The sequence below is a fragment of the Tachysurus fulvidraco genome, chromosome 11 (genome assembly GCF_022655615.1).
Source record: "Tachysurus fulvidraco isolate hzauxx_2018 chromosome 11, HZAU_PFXX_2.0, whole genome shotgun sequence".
Taxonomy (NCBI): domain Eukaryota; kingdom Metazoa; phylum Chordata; class Actinopteri; order Siluriformes; family Bagridae; genus Tachysurus; species Tachysurus fulvidraco.
In genome coordinates, this window is record NC_062528.1 from 25,271,863 (window position 1) to 25,294,362 (window position 22,500).

Genomic DNA, 22,500 nt, shown 5'->3' on the forward strand with positions numbered 1-22,500 from the left:
ATGTCTGTGTGAGTGTGTGTCTGTCTGTGAGTGTGTGTGTGTGTGTGTGTGTGTGTGTGTGTGTTCCCTGGCTTCACTTTAATGTTTTTATTGTGTTCTTTTATGCAGATCTGAAACCACAGATGCCCTTCCTCAGTCCTCCACGTGTTCCAGCACACTTTATTTACCAAAATACCCCAGGTGACTTTTATCCCTCTATTTAACATGCACATTATTACCTGGATGTATGGTTTTGTTCTAGTTTAAAGTCTTGTCATTTATTTCCTTAAACAATGTGATGTGTGTGTGTGTGTGTGTGTGTGTGTGTGTGTGTGTGTGTGTGTGTGTGTGTTCTGCACAGTGCCAAGGTGTGTGAGGAGAAACTCCGCTATGCCGCGTATAACTGTGTGGCCATCGACACAGACATGAGTCCATGGGAAGAGTGACTGATACACACCGCATTCTTCATCAGAATCTGTAACACACATCACACCTGGACACAGCTGGACACAGCTGGACACAGCTGGACACACCCCCATATAAACAGCTGTACAAATAAAACATTAAAAATAATTGCAGTTTAATCTGCAGTGATGCACAATCTCATGTGTCCTCTTACTTTTTTTTCAGTTTTCTTTTCACTAAATCTGTCAGAAATCAAAGTTTTTTGGGATTCTACACAGTGATTTGCCATTCTTTGTTGTCATGACAACATATAACATTTTAAAGTTCTCTTAGTTCAATATCAATCTGTCACTTTTCCACTTGTCCTTCAGACTCACTGTACCACCGACCGTCATCCTTCACATCGGTCGTATCGTCTCATCTCATCAGTGTCTTTATTTTATAGTAAAAAACATAAACAGATGAACGAACCACATGATGAGACATTAAGCAGCTGCCCAGCTGTAAAGATCTGCCTCCATGTGCACACCTGAAAACATGGATCTTATCTGCTGAGAGGTGAACAGCATTGTGGGTAATGTGTAAAAGTGTTAAACTGCAAAAATAAAATTTCACTTTAAAATAAATGTTGTATGTCACTAAAATGCCACATGGTATAATAATAATAATAATAATAATAATAATAATAATAATAATAATACATGTTTCCACATGTAATCACGAAATACTTTAAATCTGCAGATTTCTGAGTTTTTTCTTCTTTGAGTTTGATGTAATTTATTCTGACGTACGTGTCCCTTAATGACATGATTTCGGATTTCGTAGGAAACCCTTACGCTCTCCCACTAAGGAATGTGTCCTAGTTTGCACGGGTTAGTTTAAAAACACAAGATCAACTATCAGAGTTGGTCTTACCTTGAACGCAGGTGTCCTTCGAAGTCCCCTCGGTCCTCTAACAAAGGATCCTCTTCGAGTTCTTCTACCTAATCTATTGTGTGAACATTTAGATGAAGGAGTCAGACTTAGACCTTTTTGTCTTTTCAGGATCCTCACAATGGGAGGCCTTGTTTTTATTAAGAGTGGTGTAATACAGATAAATGTGTGTAATATATGTAAAATAAAAATTACAAATAAAATCTCCTTCAAATAATCAAACAGTATAAGTTATCATTAATAAGTAAAAGTAGTTAAGATGCAAAGATTATAACAAACCAAGAAACACTCTCCAAGTGTTCTATGATGCACCCAGAGTATAACATGCACTAAGGCTGTTTACAATAGAATGCACACAATGTAATTCAGGACAATCTTTTATACATTCTGTATCATTACTGTTGCCAGTTGAATTTCGTTATCAGTTGTGGCCCCTTTGGGTTTTCTCGACAGCCAAAATCTCGACTCCCAAACATTTCTCGTCAGCGACTCTGTGTGCTACTAATGTTTTTCCTTATCTTCAAGATTAACACTTCTATATATGGTTATATGGTTACAGTTAACTTCCTGCAGCTGTCAGGCTGTGATTATATATGACTGAAACTTTCTCTTGCCGCCGAATTCGACAGCAAACACTTCACATGCAGATTAAAACACTTCACATGCAGATTAAAACACTTCACATGCAGATTACTCCCAGCGAATACACAGTGGGTTTCATAAGCTTTCACTACAAGAAACAGCTTTCATCTTAGTTTACAGTCAAAATAAGCAATATTAATCTTATCAGTTCTAGTACAGGAGAATACATGATTATAATAAAAAGTAAAGCATTTCAGAATTCTCTTGAATGTCTGAAAATAAAACATAATGAAACATGATGCATTATAATACTCCTTTCTTTGGGAATCTTCTTCCAGCTGTCTCGGTACAGCGTCTGATCCCTCGTTGTCTTCTTCATCCATTGATTTCTTCATTCCTCAAGCTTCATTTTCTTTATTTTATTCAACAGTTGTTTTATTTCTTCTACTGTTTTTTAGATTCTCTTCTTTTTTGCTTCTCTTTTTCTTTTTCTCCTACAGTAGCTCTACGTTTACTAGTACCTGTAGCCTTACTGTCACTTTTCTTTTGTATGGGAATATGAGAGCAGGGTTTTGAAGTTAAATAGCATTGATAAGGTTTATCTAATGAGAATAAAGTTACCCATTCATTTCCTTTATCATCCATTCTATCCACCATTCTCACAAGTTGTTGTTTATTGTCATTGTCGAGTCCCACAGTGTGACACATCTCGTGTCTGATGGATCATTTAAACAGTGAACAATGTCACACAGAAGCTTCACAGAAATACAGAATAAAAATTATAAAAGTTTAAAAAGTTTGTTTATTCTAAAAAAGAAGTCATTTGTGCCTCACTTTATTATTGTAATTTAAGTTATTGTACTTTCCTGAGATTAGGCCGCATTTATCATACAGATTTAATGACAGGAGAATTTACACATTTGTTTCCTTTCCCTGAGTCTGTATATTTGTGTAAGACTAATGTTAGGTTTAATTTGATTTACACAAAAATGTTGATATTAATGGCATGAACAAAGTATATATTAAACATTTAGAATGAAAGAAAGCAAGCCAACATAAATCCATAGATAAAGACAAATAAGTTCAATCATTAAAATAAGAAGAAATGTTTGTGTTGTTTGATGGAGTTTTGTGGGTGTGGACTAGGGCACGTGAGCTGCAGTGTGTCTCGTAACTTACAGAAGAAAACAAGACGATTTCTTAATCTATTATAATTTCATGAGAATCGATGATTTGTGCAAACATTTACACACAGCTTTCCTACAGGACTGATAAATGAGGCCCATTATTGTTGTAGATTTCTGTTGTGGTGTTTTTATCATCAGCAGTAAAGTGGTGGTCATGTTGTAAGGTTCTGCTGTGTTGGTTATAAACATGTTCTACTGCGGCACACGGAACACCAGCTTCTTTCTCAGGGTGACCTTTTGCTCTGGCATCTGTTTGGCATCCTTATTCTTGTATCTTTCAGCTTTTTGACTGACTTCATCATTGACCTTCAGAAGGATGGATTGGATGTCTTCACCCCTGAGGAACAACAGCAATAGACAAAGAATGTTAGTGTTATTATTTACTCTCACTACTGTATATGAGACGTGACATTCTCTGGTCATCATCACGGTGTAAGTGTCAGGATGATGTCTGGACATCAAGTGAACACGACTGCAGAGGTTCAGCTCACATTGAACTGCTGATTTACTTCTTACTGCATATTTCAGTTAGAAGTGTTAAAACAACAGCCCAGTAATTAGCTGTGGTGTGAATTAGGACAGGTGTGTGTTCACTTTAAAACCAGATATGGATTATTTGCGGTTACAATCTGATCAGAGGAAACTCTAATATTGGTTTGTGTCTCATGACATTATTTCTACCCCCTATATAACATTTTTACTTTACTGAGTCCCTTCTTACCTCTGACAGGACATTTTTAACTGTTCACACAAACACTGGATGAACCAGGAACCAGAAGGCTTCCTAAAGGAGAGGTAGCCTTTAACGCTAGACCAGGCCACCAGGACATCAGCTCCAGCGGGAATAGTGATCTGCACAGCATCAGCTTCTAATTCTTCTTCTTCTTCTTCTTCTTCTTCTTCTTCTTCTTCTTCTTCTTCTTCGTCTTCTGCTTTCTCCTCTCCTGCATTCTCTTCCACGTGGCCATCTGACTGGACTTTAACCTGTTGATGGTACTGCTTTCCACGGCAGGCCTGGATGATGAACACTTTGGGCTTATTGATGAGACTTGGGCAGGAGTTTCCGTTAAACTGGTCAAAGATATCAGATCCTCGGACGACCTCTCCGTCTGTTCCTTGAACCCCGTCAGAGTTGCCATGGCTGAGGATGCAGCACACGAAGCAGTCGCCTTCATGCGTTTGGTTCCTGTATTTCCCAAAGATGTCCTTCATCTGTTCTGTGGTTTGGTCCCTGTAGACCTCCACCGTGAAGCCCAGCCATTCAAAGACTTTTGTGAGAGACTCTGATAGATAAACATAAGAAAAGAAATGATAGAGTCTGTTTTGTTGTTTTTTGTTAGAGTTGCTGCTTCTCACAGGACTCTGTCAGGGGCTGATGGACATTTCCCTGTCCCACCACCAGAGGGCCATCTGGTGTGACTGGTTATGTTCATTCATTCATTCATTCATTCATTTCCTACATAAATATAAATAAATCTAATAAATATAAGTATAAATCTAATACATCTACCTTCATCTTTCTCAGATCCCCGACGTGGCTGATCAAACTTCATGTTGTTGATGATCAGGCACACACCACGAGGCATGCTGGACATTTTATACTCTCCAATCTGAAACACATTTTAATTACAGATCTCATATACATATTTATATACATATAACTGCTTTTACTATAATGTTATAAAAGGCTACAAACTGTGTGCTTTAACACTCTTTATTGAATATATTTTCTGGAAAGGTAGGATTCAACCTAGGTTATTAAGTGTCTAGAACTGTTTTGATCTATTTTATCAAACCATATTTTAAATCTCACTCATTGTTGACTTTAGATATGTCCCTCAAACCCATCTCTGTAGTCACCTCTTACCATCACAGGCAATCTTGTCTACAGAGCAGAGGTCACATGTCACATGTAACCTCATCTACCCTCCTCTGTTGTGTAAGTCTCAAACAGGAAGGAAAGCTGATTTTATCTCAGCTTTAGGTTCCTACCACTCCTTTGGCTACCCGGCACTAAGTGAGACCTGAATCTCCCCACAGAACACTGCTACACCACTGTCTATCTTCTTCTTCTCTCACCATGAAAAATGGGCAGGGATGGTGGTACAGGTCTACTGTTGTCAAGGAGAAGGTGTTTCACGCCCCTCCTCTTGTCTCTTTTATCTCTTTTATATTCCATGCCACTTCAGACACATCTCCAATCAACCTTCATCATTGTTATCTACGGCCCTTCTGGTCCCCTAGGTGACATCCTGGAAGACTTTTACACACTGCTCAGTGCTTTCTCTTCCAACAGCAACCCCTCTGACGGTGCTTGGTGACTTAAACCTCCCATCTGACAAGCTTCAATCTTTCCCTCCTGACCCTTCTGGACTCATTAGCCCTGACGATCAACAGCTACATCCCCACACACAAAGGAGGCAATGTAATGGACCTGGTTTTCATCCATCCTTCTCCCGCTACAGACATGACTGCTACCCCACTACACATCTCTGATCATCACCTGGTATCCTTCACTCTCCCTATGCTACCTAAAACTACGTCTCACCCCCTCGCTCTTACCCGCCGCAACCCTCAATCTGTCTGCCCTTCTTCTGTAGCTTCTGGCACTCGTTCTTCTCTTCCTGATTGTGACTCCTCCTCCTCAGTACCCTTGGACTCAGCCACAGACACTTTCCTCTGCTCTCTTTCCTCAACCATGGACTTTCTCTGCTCTCTGTCCACTAAACGCAAGAAAACTTATTGTTCTGCTCCTTTGCTTTCAGATGTGTTGCTTTACAATAGAAGAAAGCTAAGATCATCTAAGAGAAAGTGGAAGAAATCACAATTTGATGCAGATTACCGTAATCTGTAAGCTCCACAACATCTTTTCTTCTCTTCTCAACCCCCTGGATTCACCTGCTTCATCCTCCCAGACATTGAAGCTTGCTCTCTTGGTTACCCCTGTACATCTCACAGTATGGATTCCCCACTCCTTCCTCCTACTTGGCCTTGTCGCATTTCTCAACTGTAGCAGCAGAGGAGATTTTACAACTCATCCAGTCTTGCAATCCTACCACCTGCAATCCTACCATTGTATCCAGTCCCTTCCACTATGCTCCATACTTCTGCCCTTCATCAGCACAATCATCAATGGATCCCTGCTCTGGATCCATCAGGATATCAGTAACTACAGACCGGTATCACTTCTCTCTTCTCTTTCAAAAATTCTTGAACGCATTGTCTATGATCAACTGTCTGTCTATCTCTCACAGAACAACCTCCAAGATCCCAACCAGTCTGGCTTTAAAGCAGCTCATTCCACAGATACAGTCCTTTTGGATGTCTCTGAGAAGCTACATGCTGCTAGATCGGCCAAACTGACATTTTCTCACATGGGTTCCCTTACCACTGCTATGCTGATGATACACAACTTATCTTTTTTTTCCCACCATCAGATACCTGATCGGATCTCAGTATGTCTGGCAGACATATCATTATGGATGACTGCTCATCAGTTGAAGCTCAATCCCAGCAAAACTAAACTGCTGATCATCCCAGGTCATGACCTTGCTATATCCCTGCATAACGATATAATCTCCTTCTCTACAACATCAGAGGGATTCAGTCACTTTTCTCCACACAGACTGCTCAGGTACTTGTTCAGTCTCTTGTCATCTCAACACTGGACTATTGCAGCTCTCTATCAGGTCTACATATGAACACAATTCATCCTCTGTAAATGTACAGTGGATGATAATGCACATAATGCAGCTGTGTGACTTGTCTACAACCTGCCAAAATTCTCCAAACCACCACACTGATGTGTTCCTCCACTGGCTCCTGAAGCTGAACACATCAGATTTAAACACTGATGCTTGCCTACAAAGCCAAGTTCCCTCTTACCTTAAAGCCCTCATCACTCCTCACACTGCACCTCACACCCTCAGATCTACAGCACTGCTCCACTGGTCCCACCTTCTCTCAGGGTAAGTATACAAGACACTTTTCTGTGCTGCACCGAGGTGGTAGAATGAACTTCACATGATGTCTGAACAGCTGAGTTGGTTGTAGACCTACTTCTTCATGAAACACTTCAATTAACAATTTCTTCTCTGTTTGTTGTGTCTGTATTAAAAATAATCTAAAAAAAACAAAAAAAAACACAACTTTGAACAGAGTTTTAGTCTCATGGTATCTTATGTCTGTAACCTAGTGAACCAGAGTTAATGAGACTTAAAGACTTAAAAGCACTTTTGTACATTGCTCTGGATAAGAGAGAGTGTCACATGCTGTAAATGTAAATGTACAAACACACACTTTATGACAGTAGATTAATTTCCTTTTTACTCTTCAGCTCTTAGTTCTCCTGAATTGAGGTGCACATTTCTGTTAACATCCTAATTGTGGGGTCGAACTGCAGGTATGGAGACATGAAGTTTAAAACAGTGAGAATGATTTCGAGCAGAAAATGAATCAGACTTGACTCGAACTGTACAGAACCGAAGATAATCACAGCATGAACTAAGTGTCTGTATTATACTTACCCCTTCAGGGACTGAGACTGCAGTTTCTGGGACCTCTTGAAGGACTGAGACTGCAATTTCTGGGACCTCTTGAGGGACTGGGACTGCAGTTTCTGGGACCTCTTGAGGGACTGGGACTGCAGTTTCTGGAACCTTTTCAGGGACTGTGACTGCAGTGTCTGTAAAGAGAACAACAGAAGAACAGACTCATTAACAACTGTCTCTAAAACACAGATAAATCTGTATGTTTCATGTAAAATTACTTGAATCAGGTGTGAATAGCTTCTTCAGCTGAGGGAAAATCTCCTGAAACTCTTCTTCCTCCAGCAGCTTCATGAATTTACAGCACATCTCGTCACCTTTGTTCATCAGGTTATCCAGAAGGTTAATGATGATCTTCTCTTGAGTGTGGTTTGGATGGTTAAGGTTCTTGTAGTCACGCCTGGTGATGATTTCCTTGCTCTCAGCGTGTTGTAAACAGATGTTGACATCGGAGGACAGAATGGTGATCAGATCGACCTTGTTCTTACGCACGCTCTCCATGACTCTAAGACAGAAATTAGAATGAAATAGCATCATGTGAAAAAGCTGCACCTGTTTCAGGTAAGTTCACATGTCCTGGTCACTGGGACTGTAGCATCATGGATGTTCTACACATTATGTGTGTCCTTCTATCCTGTTTACTCAGAAATGTGCAGAAAATTGTTCCTTTAATTAAAGATGAAGGGATATGTTTTGTTTCTTACTAGGATACATTATATGGCCAAAAGTATGTGCCCCCTGAACATCACACCCGTATGTGTTTCTTCAAACTGTAGCTACAAATTCTGGAGCAGTCAGTTGTACAGAACATCTCTGTCTACTGTAGCTTTACAGCTTCACTTCACTAAGAGTACAAACTTGGGCTGATGGCAGCAGTGGGCAGGTCTTGGGTCTTGCATACCCAAAGTTTTTTAATTGTTTGTTTTAGTTAAAGGGAAAAATAACAGACCTCTTAGGACTTCCATAACCATCACTAAAACCAGTGAAGACACTTCACTGAAAGAAAGAAAGAAAGAAAGAAAGAAAGAAAGAAAGAAAGAAAGAAAGAAAGAAAGAAAGAAAGAAAGAAAGAAAGAAAGAAAGGAAGAAAGTTCATAGTATTTTAACAGTTTCCCTGTTACCACTATAACCACTACCAGTTTTGAGTTAAGGGTGAGTAAGTTGGAACATAGAATGCACGAGTTGGAACAATCATTTGGAGTATTCTCTATGGATTTACAGCAAGGTATGGATAAAAAAACCAGCATTAAGAGTGGGTTGGAAGTGCAGGTGCAGAACTTTTAACTCAGCAACGGCATCATCATCAAAGGATACAGCAGTTGGAGGAAACCCTACCCACTGAGATCAAGGCTGAATGCCAACAGGTAAACGAAACCTTGGAAATGAGCATACAAAAAGTAGGACAAGCAACAATGGAGTAACGTATGGCATGGAGGGATAGTCAGCTGAAATCATTAATTCAATATTACCGTACTGTAACATCTACTCCACGTTTCAATCCCCCTGGAACACCAGAAAGTCCAACTTACCCTGTACATTTTAAAACTCCAATTAAGCTGGAATTTCCCAAGTTTGGCAGTTTAGAGGGAGAAGACCCTATTTCTTACATTGAAAAATGTGATGAATTCCTTGCAGTTCAACCTCTGTTGCCTTCTGTTTTAACTCATACAGCCAAGAACTGGTGGATTGCAGAGCGAAAGAGGGCAAGAAATTGGAGTCAATTCAAGAGGGTCTTTATGCAATCTGTCTTACCTGACGACCATGAACTAGAGGTTGAAAGACGAAGTAGAGAACGAAAACAAGCTGTGGATGAAAATATTAGGACCTTTATTTACCTTTATCATGCTTTATGCCTATGATTGAAGCCATCCGTGTCAGAACGTGAAATACTACAAGCCACACTCAGGAACTATAATCCACGTGTTGCTAGTATACCTAGAGGCACTGTCTCTACAGTTGACGAGTTAGTCCGTGTGGGTACTCTAGTAGAAAGGGATATTAGTGAGGAGAGAGCAAACTGGAGACAAAGACAAGCAGAGCATCAGGCGAAGTCAAATGACAATAATAAAGGAGCAAATGGCCGACAGTTGAACCACCACATTGCAGTCATGTCAGGAGATTCAATTCAATTCAATTCAAGTTTATTTGTACAGTGCTTTTTACAATAGACTTTGTCTCAAAGCAGCTTTACAGAACATAAACATAGAACAGAAGGTAAACATAAGGAGCAATATAAAGAAAACATAAAAATTCAAGATTATTATTAGGTATCTATAGTTCACAATGTGTATGTATTTATCCCCCAATGAGCAAGTCTGAGGTATGGAGAAACCACTTGTCCCACTAACTTTGATGATTACAGTCCATAACTATAGATGTCAAGCAATTTTAGATACAGGTAGCACTTACTATTTACTACAAGAATCTTGCTGGAAAAGATTGAAGACCCAGCTCTGAGATGTTGCAGTCCTGTAAGGGACAGACCGTTTCATTAGCAAATGGTCATGTGCAGACAGCCCTAGGAAAGGTAGTGTGGAAGTGTATACTTAATGGACATCAATATGCATTCAAAGCCTTTGTGATGAAAGATCACGATTTGACTTTACCTATAATACTTGGCCTGGAGTTTATGATGGACTTACACTCTACCTGAAGAGACCGAAGTAAAGCATCCGTTTGTGCCCTATACATCTTTTGCAGCAATTAGTCTACATCTGGCATTAACTTTAATACAAGTATCCCCTACCACCTTAGCAACAATTAAAGATTTGTCCAGTCGAGCTGATGTTTCCAATACCCAGAAAAGGCAGCTGGAGGCACTTATGCTGGGTCGGCCAACAGTCTGCACTGACTCTCTTGGACAAACTGCTGTGATCCGCCATCAGGTTAACACCATTGATGAGAATCCGGTACGTAAACGGGCCTATCCAGTTTCTATATCCAAACAGCAATTTATTGATCAGGAAGTTTCCAGCATGTTGGAAAAAGGTATAATCAGACCATCAACTTCTCCATGGGCAGCTCCCATAGTTCTTGTCCCTAAGAAAGATGGTACCCTACGTTTCTGTATTGATTATAGGTCTTTGAATGCCAAGACACCTTTAGATGGATTCCCCATGCCACAAATTCAGGACATCGTTGAATCAATGTATGGTGCATCATTTTTTAGCACTTTGGATCTTAAAAGTGGCTATTGGCAGGTGCTTATGGATGAGGCTAGTATTCCAAAGACTGCTTTTGTGACCAAAAATGCACAATATGAGTTTCTGTGTCTACCGTTTGGCCATAAGAACTCTGCTGCAACTTTTCAGTGCCTGATGAATACTGTGTTGAGAGACTTCCTTGGAAAATTCTGTTTTGTCTATATAGACGATATTGTAATTTATTCCAAAAGCATCCAAGAACATCTTGAACATCTTGGACAGCTCTTTGACGTGTTGGAAGCAGTTGGGTTGACCCTAAACCTGGCGAAATGTAACATGCTCCAAAAGTCTATTACTTTTTTAGGACATGTTGTGTCGGCTGAGGGAGTGAGTACCGAAATGGCGAGTCGGGCTTCAGACTCTTATATACCGGGTGGAAGCTGTTCAAAATTTTCCTTTCCCAACAACTCTTAAAGAGGTACAACGCTTTTTAGGTCTTGCAGGATGGTACCATAGGTTTTTTCTTATTTTTCAGAGATTGCTGCACCATTACATGCACTGAAGAGCACAAATGTCAAATGGAACTGGACAATGAAATGCCAGCAGGCTTTTGATGACCTGAAAAAGGCACTACAAAAAGCACCTGTGTTGATACCCCCAGACTTTACAAAAAGTTTTAAAGTCTGTATTGACACAAGACCAGGATGAGCTGAACATGTTATAGCCTATGCAACAAAAGTGCTATTCCATGGCCGAGAAGGAGTGTCTGGTGGTGATTTGGGCTGTTGAGAAGTGGAAACAGTATCTGGAAGGCAGACATTTTGAGGTGTTAACAGATCATGCTGCTCTCACATGGGTTTTCAATCATCCCCACCCAACTTCTCGATTGACCAGACTGACCTGACTTCACAGTTAAATATCGTAAGGGGCAATGAAACTTTGTGCCCGACACACTCTCCAGAGTTGTCTCTTTCCATGAGGTCAAAGGTCAGATTGGTGTTTGTCAGGTGGTTATAAGTGGATCCGACTTACATGTCAGCTTGAGATTGGGGTTGCCCAGAAACAGGATCCAGCACTTCAACCTCTATGGGAAGCGGCTAAGGTACAGACCCTACCCGAAATCATTATGTCATTCAGAATGACTATCTGTTTCGTTGTGTGCTTGATAATTGTCAAGGCGAAACTATGCAAGTAATTATACCGATTACAGTGAGGGAGAAATTCTTGCAGTTTGCCCACTCTAATCCTCTGAGACCTTTACTTAATGTGGTCTACTGGTCAGGGAAATGCAAGGATGTTTGGAGCTACTGGCCAGAGATACACAAGGATGTTTGTCAAACCTGTCAAATTTATAAACTGAGAATCTCCAAATTTCCGGTGGGAAAGTAAAGTTGATGCTACTCCATAGTCGAAAAACCCTCACTTATCTGGTATCAGACTGTGGACCACAATTTACAGCACAACTTCTAAATGAAACATGTAAGCATTGGGGAGTTGTTCAGAAGTTAACCACTGCATATCATCCTCAAACAAATATCACAGAAAGAACCAACCAAACTCTAAAGGCCATGATATCTTCATTTGTTAAGGACAATCAAAGGCAATGGAATAGATGGATGGCCGAGTTCCGGTATGCCATTAACACAGCTTGGCAAGAAAGCAAAGGACTAACTCCTGCAGAGATTGCATTAGGCCGCAAGATAAAAAGACCCTTGGAAGGGCTCATACGAAACCCACCTAATCCTGATCATATGGCCTATAGTACTGTGGAGAGGCAGAGAGAACTGTTTGAATGAGTAAGAGAAAAGACTAGTCAAGCTCAACAGCAGCAAGCAAAGTACTATAACAGAAGAAGGAAACTTGAGTCGTTTGAAGAGGGAGACTTAAGCACTATTCGGACGGGATTAGTTTTACCTGGGGACGTGGAGTAATGCAATTTTACCTCAGGACGTCTGTAATATTAATTGGTCAATTTGCACGGGACAAGACATCTCAGTAGAAGTAGCAGAAGTGGGAGGGGTAACTCGCTTTACGCACCACAGTAACCTCCTTGTCGTCATGTACGTATGACGTTGCTTCCTGTTATCACGTTGTCAGGACTCAGCCCGGACTTTTGGCCACGTGCCTTTTGTTTATTTTCCTCTTCACGTGTCTGCCCCGCCTTCATCCGCCCCTCCCTGTCTCCACACCTGATCCTTCTTGATTGTCTTTTATATTTAAGTGAGCCGCGTTGCCGAGTGCAGCGCGGAATCATTAGTTACGTTTATCCCTTCGTCATGTCTAGTCGTTGTTAAGTGTTGTCATTTGTATTGTTTCAGTTATCGTCTTTTAGGTCTTTGTCTTCATTATTTATTAAACCCCTTTCATTTGAAGCTATCCTGCATACGGGTCTGTCTCCTTCATCCTCTGGTTGTGACAGAATGATTCCGCCAATTAACTGAGACCCAGTAGGATAGGTTCCAGCTCGGACCGGCTTTTCCCCTGGACTGCTCCGGCAGTCCTTCTGACCCTTTTTTCTTTTTTCGGTGACATCGCTACGCATCGTTTCCGGTGAGGGACGCCGCTCCACTTTCGGTTCCGTTTGAAGCGGTCGTCGCCTCACTTCCTTCACGGAGGATGTCACCATACCATTTTTGCTCCCTTTTTTTATTTTTTTTTGGTGCCCTGCGGCATCAGCCCGCATTTTTTACGGTGAAGGACATCGCTCCAATTCCGGTTCCGTTCCGAGGAGGACGTCACTTCACTTCGTCCACGGGGGGTGCTGCAGGCCCAGGGCGAAGGATCTTTCCCACCCTCCCACCCTTCTATTCTGGTCATCAGAATGTGGATCTGGCAGCGGTGCGTTGGGGGTTATGCGCGGCCCTTCAGCTCGGCTGTGGATGTCGCTCGGCCCTTCAGCTCGGCTGTAGACGTCACTCGGCCCTTCAGCTCAGCTGTGGATGTCGCTCGGCCCTTCAGCTCGGCTATGGAAGTCGCGTGGCCCTTCTGTTTGGCTGTGGACGTCGCTCGGCCCTTCTGCTCGGCTGTGGTCGTCTCTCGGCCCTTCTGCTCGGCTGTGGACATCGTTCGGCCCCTCTGCTCGGCTGTGGACGTCGCTTGGCCCTCGCTGGATGTGCCGCCGTGTGCCTTACTCCCCCCACCTACCTCGCCGTGTGCCTAGCTCCCCCCACTGGCCTCGCCGTGTGCCTTGCTCCCCCCACCAGCCTCGCCGTGGACCTTGCTCCCCCCATCTGCCTTTGCCGTGTTCCTCGCTCCCCCACCTGCCTTCGCCGTGTTCCTTGCTCCCCCCATCTGCCTTCGCCGTGTGCCTCGCCCCTCCCTCGTGGACCTTGTCGGGGTTTGCCGCTTCGGGAGCCGCGCCTCGGGGGCGGGGGGGCGGGGGGGGTACTGTCAGGACTCAGCCCGGACTTTTGGCCACGTGCCTTTTGTCTATTTTCCTCGTCACGTGTCTGCCCCGCCCTGTCTCCACACCTGATCCTTATTGTGTCATCATTGTTTTTTATATTTAAGCGAGCCGCGTTGCCGAGTGCAGCGCAGAATCATTAGTTACGTTTACCCCTTCATCATGTCTAGTCGTTGTTAAGTGTCGTCATTTGTATTGTTTCAGTTATCGTCTTTTAGGTCTTTCTTCATTATTTATTAAACCCCTTTCATTTGAAGCTATCCTGCATACGGGTCTGTCTCCTTCCTCCTCTGGTTGTGACACACGTGCTCAAAAAGACAACATGGCGCCGCCATACTTGCAAAACATGCCAAAAACTACTTTTAAACAGGAAATGACGGAATTTTACCGTACATATTTACAGTGGGTCTTTTCGGACGGGATTAGTATTACCTGAGGTAATTTTTCCGGACCTTTTTACAGAAGGTAAAAGTCGCCGTAATCTTTACTGACATTGTCCGTAATGATTACCGAGATGGCACATTCAGACGGGACTAAAATCACAGAGAAGCTCTGGTAACCTCTGGTTACCCCACGTCCCCACGTAAAACTTGTCCCGTCCGAATAGTGCTTTTGTTTGGTTGGGTACTCACCCTCTGTCTCGGGCTTCAGACTCTTATATGGCCAAACCTGCACCAAAATGGAAAGGTCCAGCTAAGGAGACTTTTCATGTAGAGAAAATGAAGACGTTTTATGGAGCTGCTCTGTTTTATGGTGTGTTGATTGTTGGTGTAGTGTAGGATTTGCATATGCAGGTTAAGTCTTTAATACACTTGACTCATGAGTAAAGTTGGTCTGCTGAGTCCTTTCATTCACTGTAATACTTAACGGAATAGGTGTTACAGTATCATACTGTAGCAATTTAGAAGATCAATACAAAAATTCACCCAGGTCATTACACAGAAATATTACAAATACAACAACAACAAAAATACCTCGCATTCAACTTTATAATGCAATTAGTTTTATTCCACATGTACTTATAGTCTGCAATCTGATATTAAAAATGAGTAAAATCTAAGAATTACACAATATTATTATGATCTTATTTGTCATCAGTGATTAGTCCTACAACATCTTTATAAATTAATTCATGAAAATTTAAAGAATAAATGTGTAAAAGCAGTAAATGTTTATATTAAAAAACTTGACTGTAGATTTCCACTTCATTCCACACAGGATGTATTTATATAAACTAAGATGTTAAATCTCAGGGTTTCTTACCTTCAGTTCAATTCAATTCAATTCAAGTTTATTTGTATAGCGCTTTTTACAATAGACTTTGTCTCAAAGCAGCTTTACAGAACATAAACATAAAGCAGAAGGTAAACATAATTAATGATAAAGGAAATAACGAATAATAAAAGAAATAAGAATTAACAGAATAAAAATTCTAGATTATTATTAGATGTATATAGTTCACAGTGTGTATGTATTTATTCCCCTATGAGCAAGTCTGAGGTGACTCAGGCAGCAGTGGCAAGGAAAAACTGCCTTAAATTGGTAAAGGAAGAAACCTTGAGAGGAACCGGACTCAAGGGGGAACCCATCCTCATATGGGTGACACTGGGGGTGTGATTGTAATATACAGTCAGTTAAATGTTGTATTGGTGTGAGGTTCAAGGACTTCTGATCTTCTGAGTACCACAGAGTCTAACTGGAGATGTCTCAGGATTCTTAGAGTCGGCCTCGGCTCAGTGGATGTCCAAAGGCTTCGTCCCACAGAGGACGATGGGAGCTGGTACAGTGTCTGGATGCCTCGGGATGGGTACAAAGAGAAAAGCAGTGGAAAGGGATTAACATATCTGCTGTTCATAAAAATGTGCTGGTCTGATGTACTGGTGCATGATATTATGGGATGTATTATGTGTACGCCTGACTGAAGAGATGAGTTTTTAATCTACATTTAAACTGGGAAAGTGTGTCTGAGCCCCGAACACTATCAGGAAGACTATTCCAAAGTTTGGGAGCTAAATAAGAAAATGCTCTACCACCTTTAGTAGACTTAGATATTCTGGGAACTACCAAAAGCCCTGAGTTTTGTGATCTCAGAGAGCGTGAAGGATTGTAACGTGTTAGAAGACTAGTTAGATACATGGGAGCTAAACCATTAAGAGCCTTGTACGTAAGTAGCAGCAGTTTGTAGTCAATTCTAAACTTAACAGGTAGCCAGTGTAGAGATGATAAAATTGGGGTTATATGGTCATACTTTCTTGTCCTAGTGAGAACTTCAGTGTGTTTCTACACTAAACTAAAGCTGCTGCTGACCTTCAGCATGACAAAGAGAAGAAATGAGTCTCATCAACTGAACCGAAAGTGTTCCGAGTTTGTAATGAACACCAGGAGAAGTTCAGGGAACGTTTATTACGCAATAGTGCGGTGGTTTGTGACGTGACGTTACATACAGCTAAGTATGGTGATGCATACTCAGAATTCGTTCTCTGCATTGAACATTTCTAATTCATTTCTGATGCTACAATCTAACAGTTATGACTCAGCCTGGACTTTGGCCACGTGCAGTTGTTTTGTTTACGTTTCTCGTCACGTGTCTGCCCCACCTTCGTCTGCTCCTCCCTGTCACCACACCTGCTCCTCATTTTGTCATCATTGTCCTTTGTATTTAAGTGTGCCGCGTTGCCAATGGCAGCGCGGAATCTACTGTTGTCTTTGTCCTGTCTCTAGTCCGTGTCGTGTTTCGTGTTCCTCTGTTATTAAACCCTGTTTTGTTTTGCTATCCTGCGTTTGGGTCCGCTTCCTGCCCCGCTGCATGACAGAAGATTCCGCCGCACCAGGACCCAGCAGGATAGCCGTGCTCGGACCGGCTTATCGTGGGAGCTTTTTTGTTTTTTTTTTCCCCCTGGACTTTGCGGGTTTGGTGACATCGGTCCGCATTTTTTCGGTGAGGGACGCCGCTCCACATCCGGTTTCTCCGCGGGGGGCACCGCCTCAGTTCCGGGTTGTGGGCCATGTCGCCAGCCCGAGTTTTGTTTTGTTTTTTTGGTGTCCTGTGACATCACACCGCATTTGTCCAGTGGGGGGCGTCACTTAACATTTTGTTTTCCATGGAGGACGTCGCCCCACTTCCTGTTCGTGGGGGGGTGTTGCAGGCCCGTATTTTCTGGCCCCTATGGATTTTCTGTTCTGTGGAGGATTTATTTTTTTCTTCCCCGCCCTCCCTCCCCGTTCCTGAGTGGTGGGAATGGCCGCGGTGCGTCAGGGGTGGCGCTCGGCCCTCCTGTTCAGCTGTGGATGTCATTCGGCCCTCCAGCTCGGCTGTGGACATCGCTCGGCCCTCCAGCTTGGCTGTGGACGTCGCTCGGCCCTCCAGCTTGGCTGTGGACGTCGCTCGGCCCTCTCTGGCTGTGCCGCAATGTGCCGTGCTCCCCCCACCTGCCTTCGCCGTGTGCCTTGCTCCCCCCACCTGCCTTTGCCGTGTGCCTCGCCCCCCACCTGGACCTTGTCGGGATTTGGGGGGGGGGGGGGCTCTGTCATGACTCAGCCTGGACTTTGGCCACGTGCAGTTGTTTTATTTACGTTTCTCGTCACGTGTCTGCCCCGCCTTCGTCTGCACCTCCCTGTCACCACACCTGCTCCTCATTGTGTCATCATTGTCCTTTGTATTTAAGTGTGCCGCGTTGCCAATGGCAGCGCGGAATCTACTGTTGTCTTTGTCCTGTCTCTAGTCCGTGTCGTGTTTCGTGTTCCTCTGTTATTAAACCCTGTTTTGTTTTGCTATCCTGCGTTTGGGTCCGCTTCCTGCCCCGCGTCATGACACTAACGTTATTATCATTTATAAATCATTTATAACAAAATGATGACAGTGAACAAATAACTGTGTTTTGTATAGAGGAGTTTTACCTCTATATGACTCGTTAAAGAACTGATCACTAACTTACCGACAGATTCCTAGATTCAGATTGACGTGTTTGGTAAGAGACGTGTTGCAGCAGCTCCCTTTATTTTATTTATTTATATACTCCCTTTTTATTTATTTTATTTATTTATTTTATAGTGTTCCGGCACTTTTCTATTTTAGTGTATGTGTAGGTAACTGTAAACTGCACAATGGGCATCAACAAAGTCACTGAGTTTGCTCTACTTTAACTGCTTTTTTGGACTTTGTTTTCAGTCGCGTCTGGAAACTCTGTCCACAGCCGCGGTCCTATTGTTTACACCAGGGACCAGCTGTTAGCATTCTGCAACACAGCGATGCTACTACAGGAAAAAAACGAACGGGGGAATCCATGCTGGGGCTCTGTCTTGGACTAAAAGGAGACGTTATAGACCTACTCTCCCGTCCATCGTTATGGGAAATGTGAAATCTTCACCCAACAAGATGGACGAGCTAGCGGCTCTTACCTGGAATCAGAGGGAATTTCTGGAGTGTAGCATCATGCTGTTCACAGCGTCATGGCTAACCACGCTAACACCAGATACGACCGTGGCTCTGGATGGATTTCAACTACTGCGTGTGGACAGAACGATGGAGAGCGGTAAGAGAAAGGGAGGAGGACTGGCAGTTTTTGTAAATAATAGATGGTGTAAATCTGGTCACATCACTATTAAAGAACAGATCTGCTGTAAGGACCTTCAGATCAAATCAAATCAAATTTTATTTGTCACATACACGTACATACAGGATACGACATGCAGTGAAATGCTTTCTGCAACTGTCCGGTATATAAGCATAAAAAAGGAATGCAATTTAGGATAAAAAAATAAACTAAAACCAAAAGGAGATAGATAAATAAAAAAGTATAAACTATATAAAAACTATAAAAATAAAATATGAAAAATAAAGTTTAAAAAATAATGTATTTACATAAATATACATATACATAAATGTGTATGGTTTTTAAAGATTGTCCTTAAAGTGTCCAGCTGCAGTTTGGTGTGTAAATAGTGTATATAGTGTATAAAGTGGCTGTGCTGTACAAGTCCAGAGTTAAAGTGACAGTGAAAAAAAGGTGTACATAAAAACAGATTAGATGGAGAGAGAAGCTTCTCCTCATTCTCTTTGTGTTTGCTTTCAAGGAGCAGAAGCATTTCCCTGAACGTAACAAAGAAAAGAGACCATTGTTGGGATGACTGAGATCTTTTACAATCTTCCTGGCTCTGGTCCGGCACCGCGTGCTGTAGGTCCTGCAGGTCAGGGAGCTCAGTGTGGATGGTACGTTCAGCTGACCGCACCACCCTCCGGAGGGCTCGCCTGTCCTGCATGGTGCTGTTTCTGAAGCAGGAAGTGATGCTACCCGTCAGGACGCTCTCAATGATGCAGGTTGTCAGTGCAGTGACGCAGGTGTAGAAAGTCTTTAGCACCTGAGAGGGTAGTTTAAAGTCCCTTAAGCGTCTCAGGTGGTACAGACGCTGTCGGGTCTTCTTCATACCGTTAACAGACTGTTAACACAGAGCCCAAACGCCCTTCTCAATATCTCTGGAGATTTCAATCATGCCCCTGCATCCTCCACTCTGCCCACATTCACCCAGTATGTTTCATGCCACACCAGAGACACTGGATTTATTCTCCTGCACAGTAAGGACATGGTCTGATGAGGCTCTGAAAGACTGTTTTGAAACAACTATGTGGAAGGAATTGTGTAATCCTCATGGGGAGGATATCAGCAATCTAACAGAACTTCTGTGTGGAGAGCACTGTACCTATCAGGACTGTACGGTGTTTTCCCAACAAACCATGGATCAACCCTGATATAAAGACTCTCCTTAAAGAGAAGAAGAGGGTTTTTAAATCAGGAAACAAGAAAGAGCTGAAAACTGTCCAGAGAGAACCGAGGAAGGAGATCAGGGAAGGAAAGGCGTGCTACAAGAGGAAGATGGAGGATCAACTGCAGCAGAGGGGGGTCGCGGAGGGGAGGGGTTCGCGAGATGATAGCTAGATGCACATTTGGTGTTTTGCTAAACAGCAGTCGGTCTATTTTGTGAACTAAACTTAATCAAAAATGAAACGGTGGTTATTATCATCAAAAGAAAAAGAGAAGGCAGCAGAGATGCCTGCTGATGAGAGAGCGGGATCAGCGGAAAATGCAGAGGTCAGACTAGAGGATGAGCGCCCGGACTGCCCTCCACCTCTGGAAGGGCAGCCCGCCAAACCCATGCCCTGCAAACGGACCATCCCTCCAAGAAAGGGGGGGGGGGGGGGGTTGGCCATGTGCCCAGATTTTGGCCATGTGCCTCTTTGGTTATGTTTGGTGTTCATGTGTCTGCCCCACACTTGTCTTTTTCTCTCCGCCTCTGCACACCTGTCCCTTATGTGTCATGATTATTATTAGGATTTAGTTAAGCCGAGTTGCCTTGTGCAGCGCAGAATCCTATTGTCTTCATGTCTGGTATTGTCTTTGTTCTGTTTCGTGTTTTTGTGTTAATAAATAACTGTTTATTTTAGCTATCCTGCAGTTGGGTCCGTCTTTTTACCCCGCGCCAACTGACAGTTAAATAACCTTTTCATTAGGGCTGAGCGATAAAACGATAACCATATGTATCGTGATAGACACGTGATCGATATCAATAAAAAAATGTGCTCGATAAAACGTTCGATATTTTTTATCTTTTGTCGGAAGAAAACCGAGGTTGAGAAGCAAGTTTGGTTGCATTAACAAAGCCACTCACTCTCTGGTAACATAGCAATGTAGGGAGTGACACACTAACACCCAATCATGTATCAAGTTTGGTTGCACCATATCGTCGTCTCGTGCCGGTCTGCTGGATTCCTCTTCAGTAACCGGCGACTGATGAGCAGAAAAAGAACCGCAGAGAGCGAGAGAATTGTAAATAAAAGAGGAAAATCAGCTACTTTTTCATATTTCTGCAGGTTTTATATTTCAAACAATGTTACTGTAGTGTATCAGGTTTGTGTTTTATATTACAGACGTATCTCAGTTAGGGCTGAAACAATTCCTCTGCCTCGAAGCCTCTTTTAATTCATGTTAAAGCTCACGTCACGTTCTTGTGCAATTATTTTGTGTGTGTATGTGTGTCTGTTTGTGTGTGTGTGTGTGTGTGTGTGTGTGTGTGTGTGTGTGTGTGTGTGTGTGTGTGTGTGTGTGAGACAACGCACTTACGTCAAAGCGGAAGGAGACGTCGAGGAGTTAGTGGTCTTTTGATTTGAGGGCGCGGGCAGGCTGCAAAATGTAAGGGTGCGATAACAATGACAATGAGCAAAGAGAAGAAAAAAACAGGAGAAAACACCAGAAAATGTCCAAGTTTTGGGATCATTTCAAATCGAAAAGTAAAGAAAATGCCGTGGCGTGTGTCCATTGCAAGATCGAGATGGCATACCACAACAGCACGTCGTCCATGTTATATATGTTTAAAGCATTCGGTGTGAAACCATGTATGGTCTCTATGCCCAAGTTCCTGTCCATGTTTTTGCCTTTTAAATACCACAAAGCATTCCAAGAAGACAGTAAAGGCTTATGTTCTGTCTGAGCTGAAGAGTTAAAATCTTTTAGTTCTGAAGTTAAGTTGCATGACTTAAAGGCACTATTTTTGTATTATTATTACTATTAATTTTTATCTATTTATTTAATTATTTATTTGAATGTATGCCTTTAATTGAATGTAATTTATTTTTTTGTTTTTGCATCTCAGAAAAGGGTTAATTTAAAACCCAGAATGTTTGGCACTTTAATCTACTTAATTCCTTTCAGTCAGCTTTGTCATTGTTCACAGCACAAGTACAGACAGAGAAACGACGGGTATCTAAATGTTTATCTGTGATAGAAAATATTGTTGTATGCATATTATACATTTAAAAAATAAAAGTTTATTTTTCTAAAAAAGGAAAACAATTAGTTGTTCATTTTAAGAGACTCCTCTTATTTTCTCTTGTATATTTAATATTGCTCTTTAATTAAGCAAAAGTATCTGATTACTCGATTAATCGCTGAAATCTTTGGTAGAAAACTCGATTACTAAAATATTTGATAGCTACAGCCCTAATTATAAGTCTATCTCAGGTTTATTTCTCTTTACTAAACACTGCACATATTTTACACACTTTATTCCCCAGAAGGTGAACAGCTAGTGAACTTCCTCACACTAAACCTGCACCTGCACCTGCACCTGATTCTGATCAGAGGAAGGTTACGTTTCAAATAAAAAGGTTTAAATCTAATAGATTTTTCTCCTTGTCCTTATTTTAAATGGGTCGTAAAATATATCGATAATTATCGATATCGACCGATATGAAACACTGATATCGTGATACAGTTTTCAGCCGTATCGCCCATCCCTTTTTTTCATATGATGAAATGAGCTTTTTATCT

General features: G+C 42.1%; 2 protein-coding genes across 4 annotated transcripts in view; one reads left to right on the forward strand and one right to left on the reverse strand.

Moving 5' to 3' along the window:
* The window catches only part of hectd3 (HECT domain containing 3), a 22,169-nt gene extending 21,589 nt beyond the window's left edge, over window positions 1-580 (forward strand). For all 3 annotated transcript variants that reach the window (XM_027139026.2, XM_027139012.2, XM_027139020.2), the window contains exons 20-21: window positions 109-180; window positions 341-580. In XM_027139026.2, coding sequence (XP_026994827.1) covers window positions 109-180; window positions 341-425 — 157 coding nt within the window. In that variant the 3' untranslated portion in view covers window positions 426-580. The remainder of the gene's footprint in view (window positions 1-108; window positions 181-340) is intronic.
* Window positions 581-1,479: 899 nt separating this feature from the next.
* On the reverse strand, window positions 1,480-10,827 carry LOC113637894 (caspase-7-like). Its single transcript, XM_027138841.2, has 5 exons — window positions 7,855-10,827; window positions 7,613-7,770; window positions 4,597-4,696; window positions 3,808-4,369; window positions 1,480-3,423 (listed from the first exon to the last, which is right to left on the reverse strand). The coding sequence occupies exons 1-5, from the start codon at window positions 8,168-8,170 to the stop codon at window positions 3,279-3,281; spliced, it is 1,281 nt and encodes a 426-aa protein (XP_026994642.2). The 5' UTR covers window positions 8,171-10,827; the 3' UTR covers window positions 1,480-3,278.
* Window positions 10,828-22,500: the final 11,673 nt, after the last annotated feature.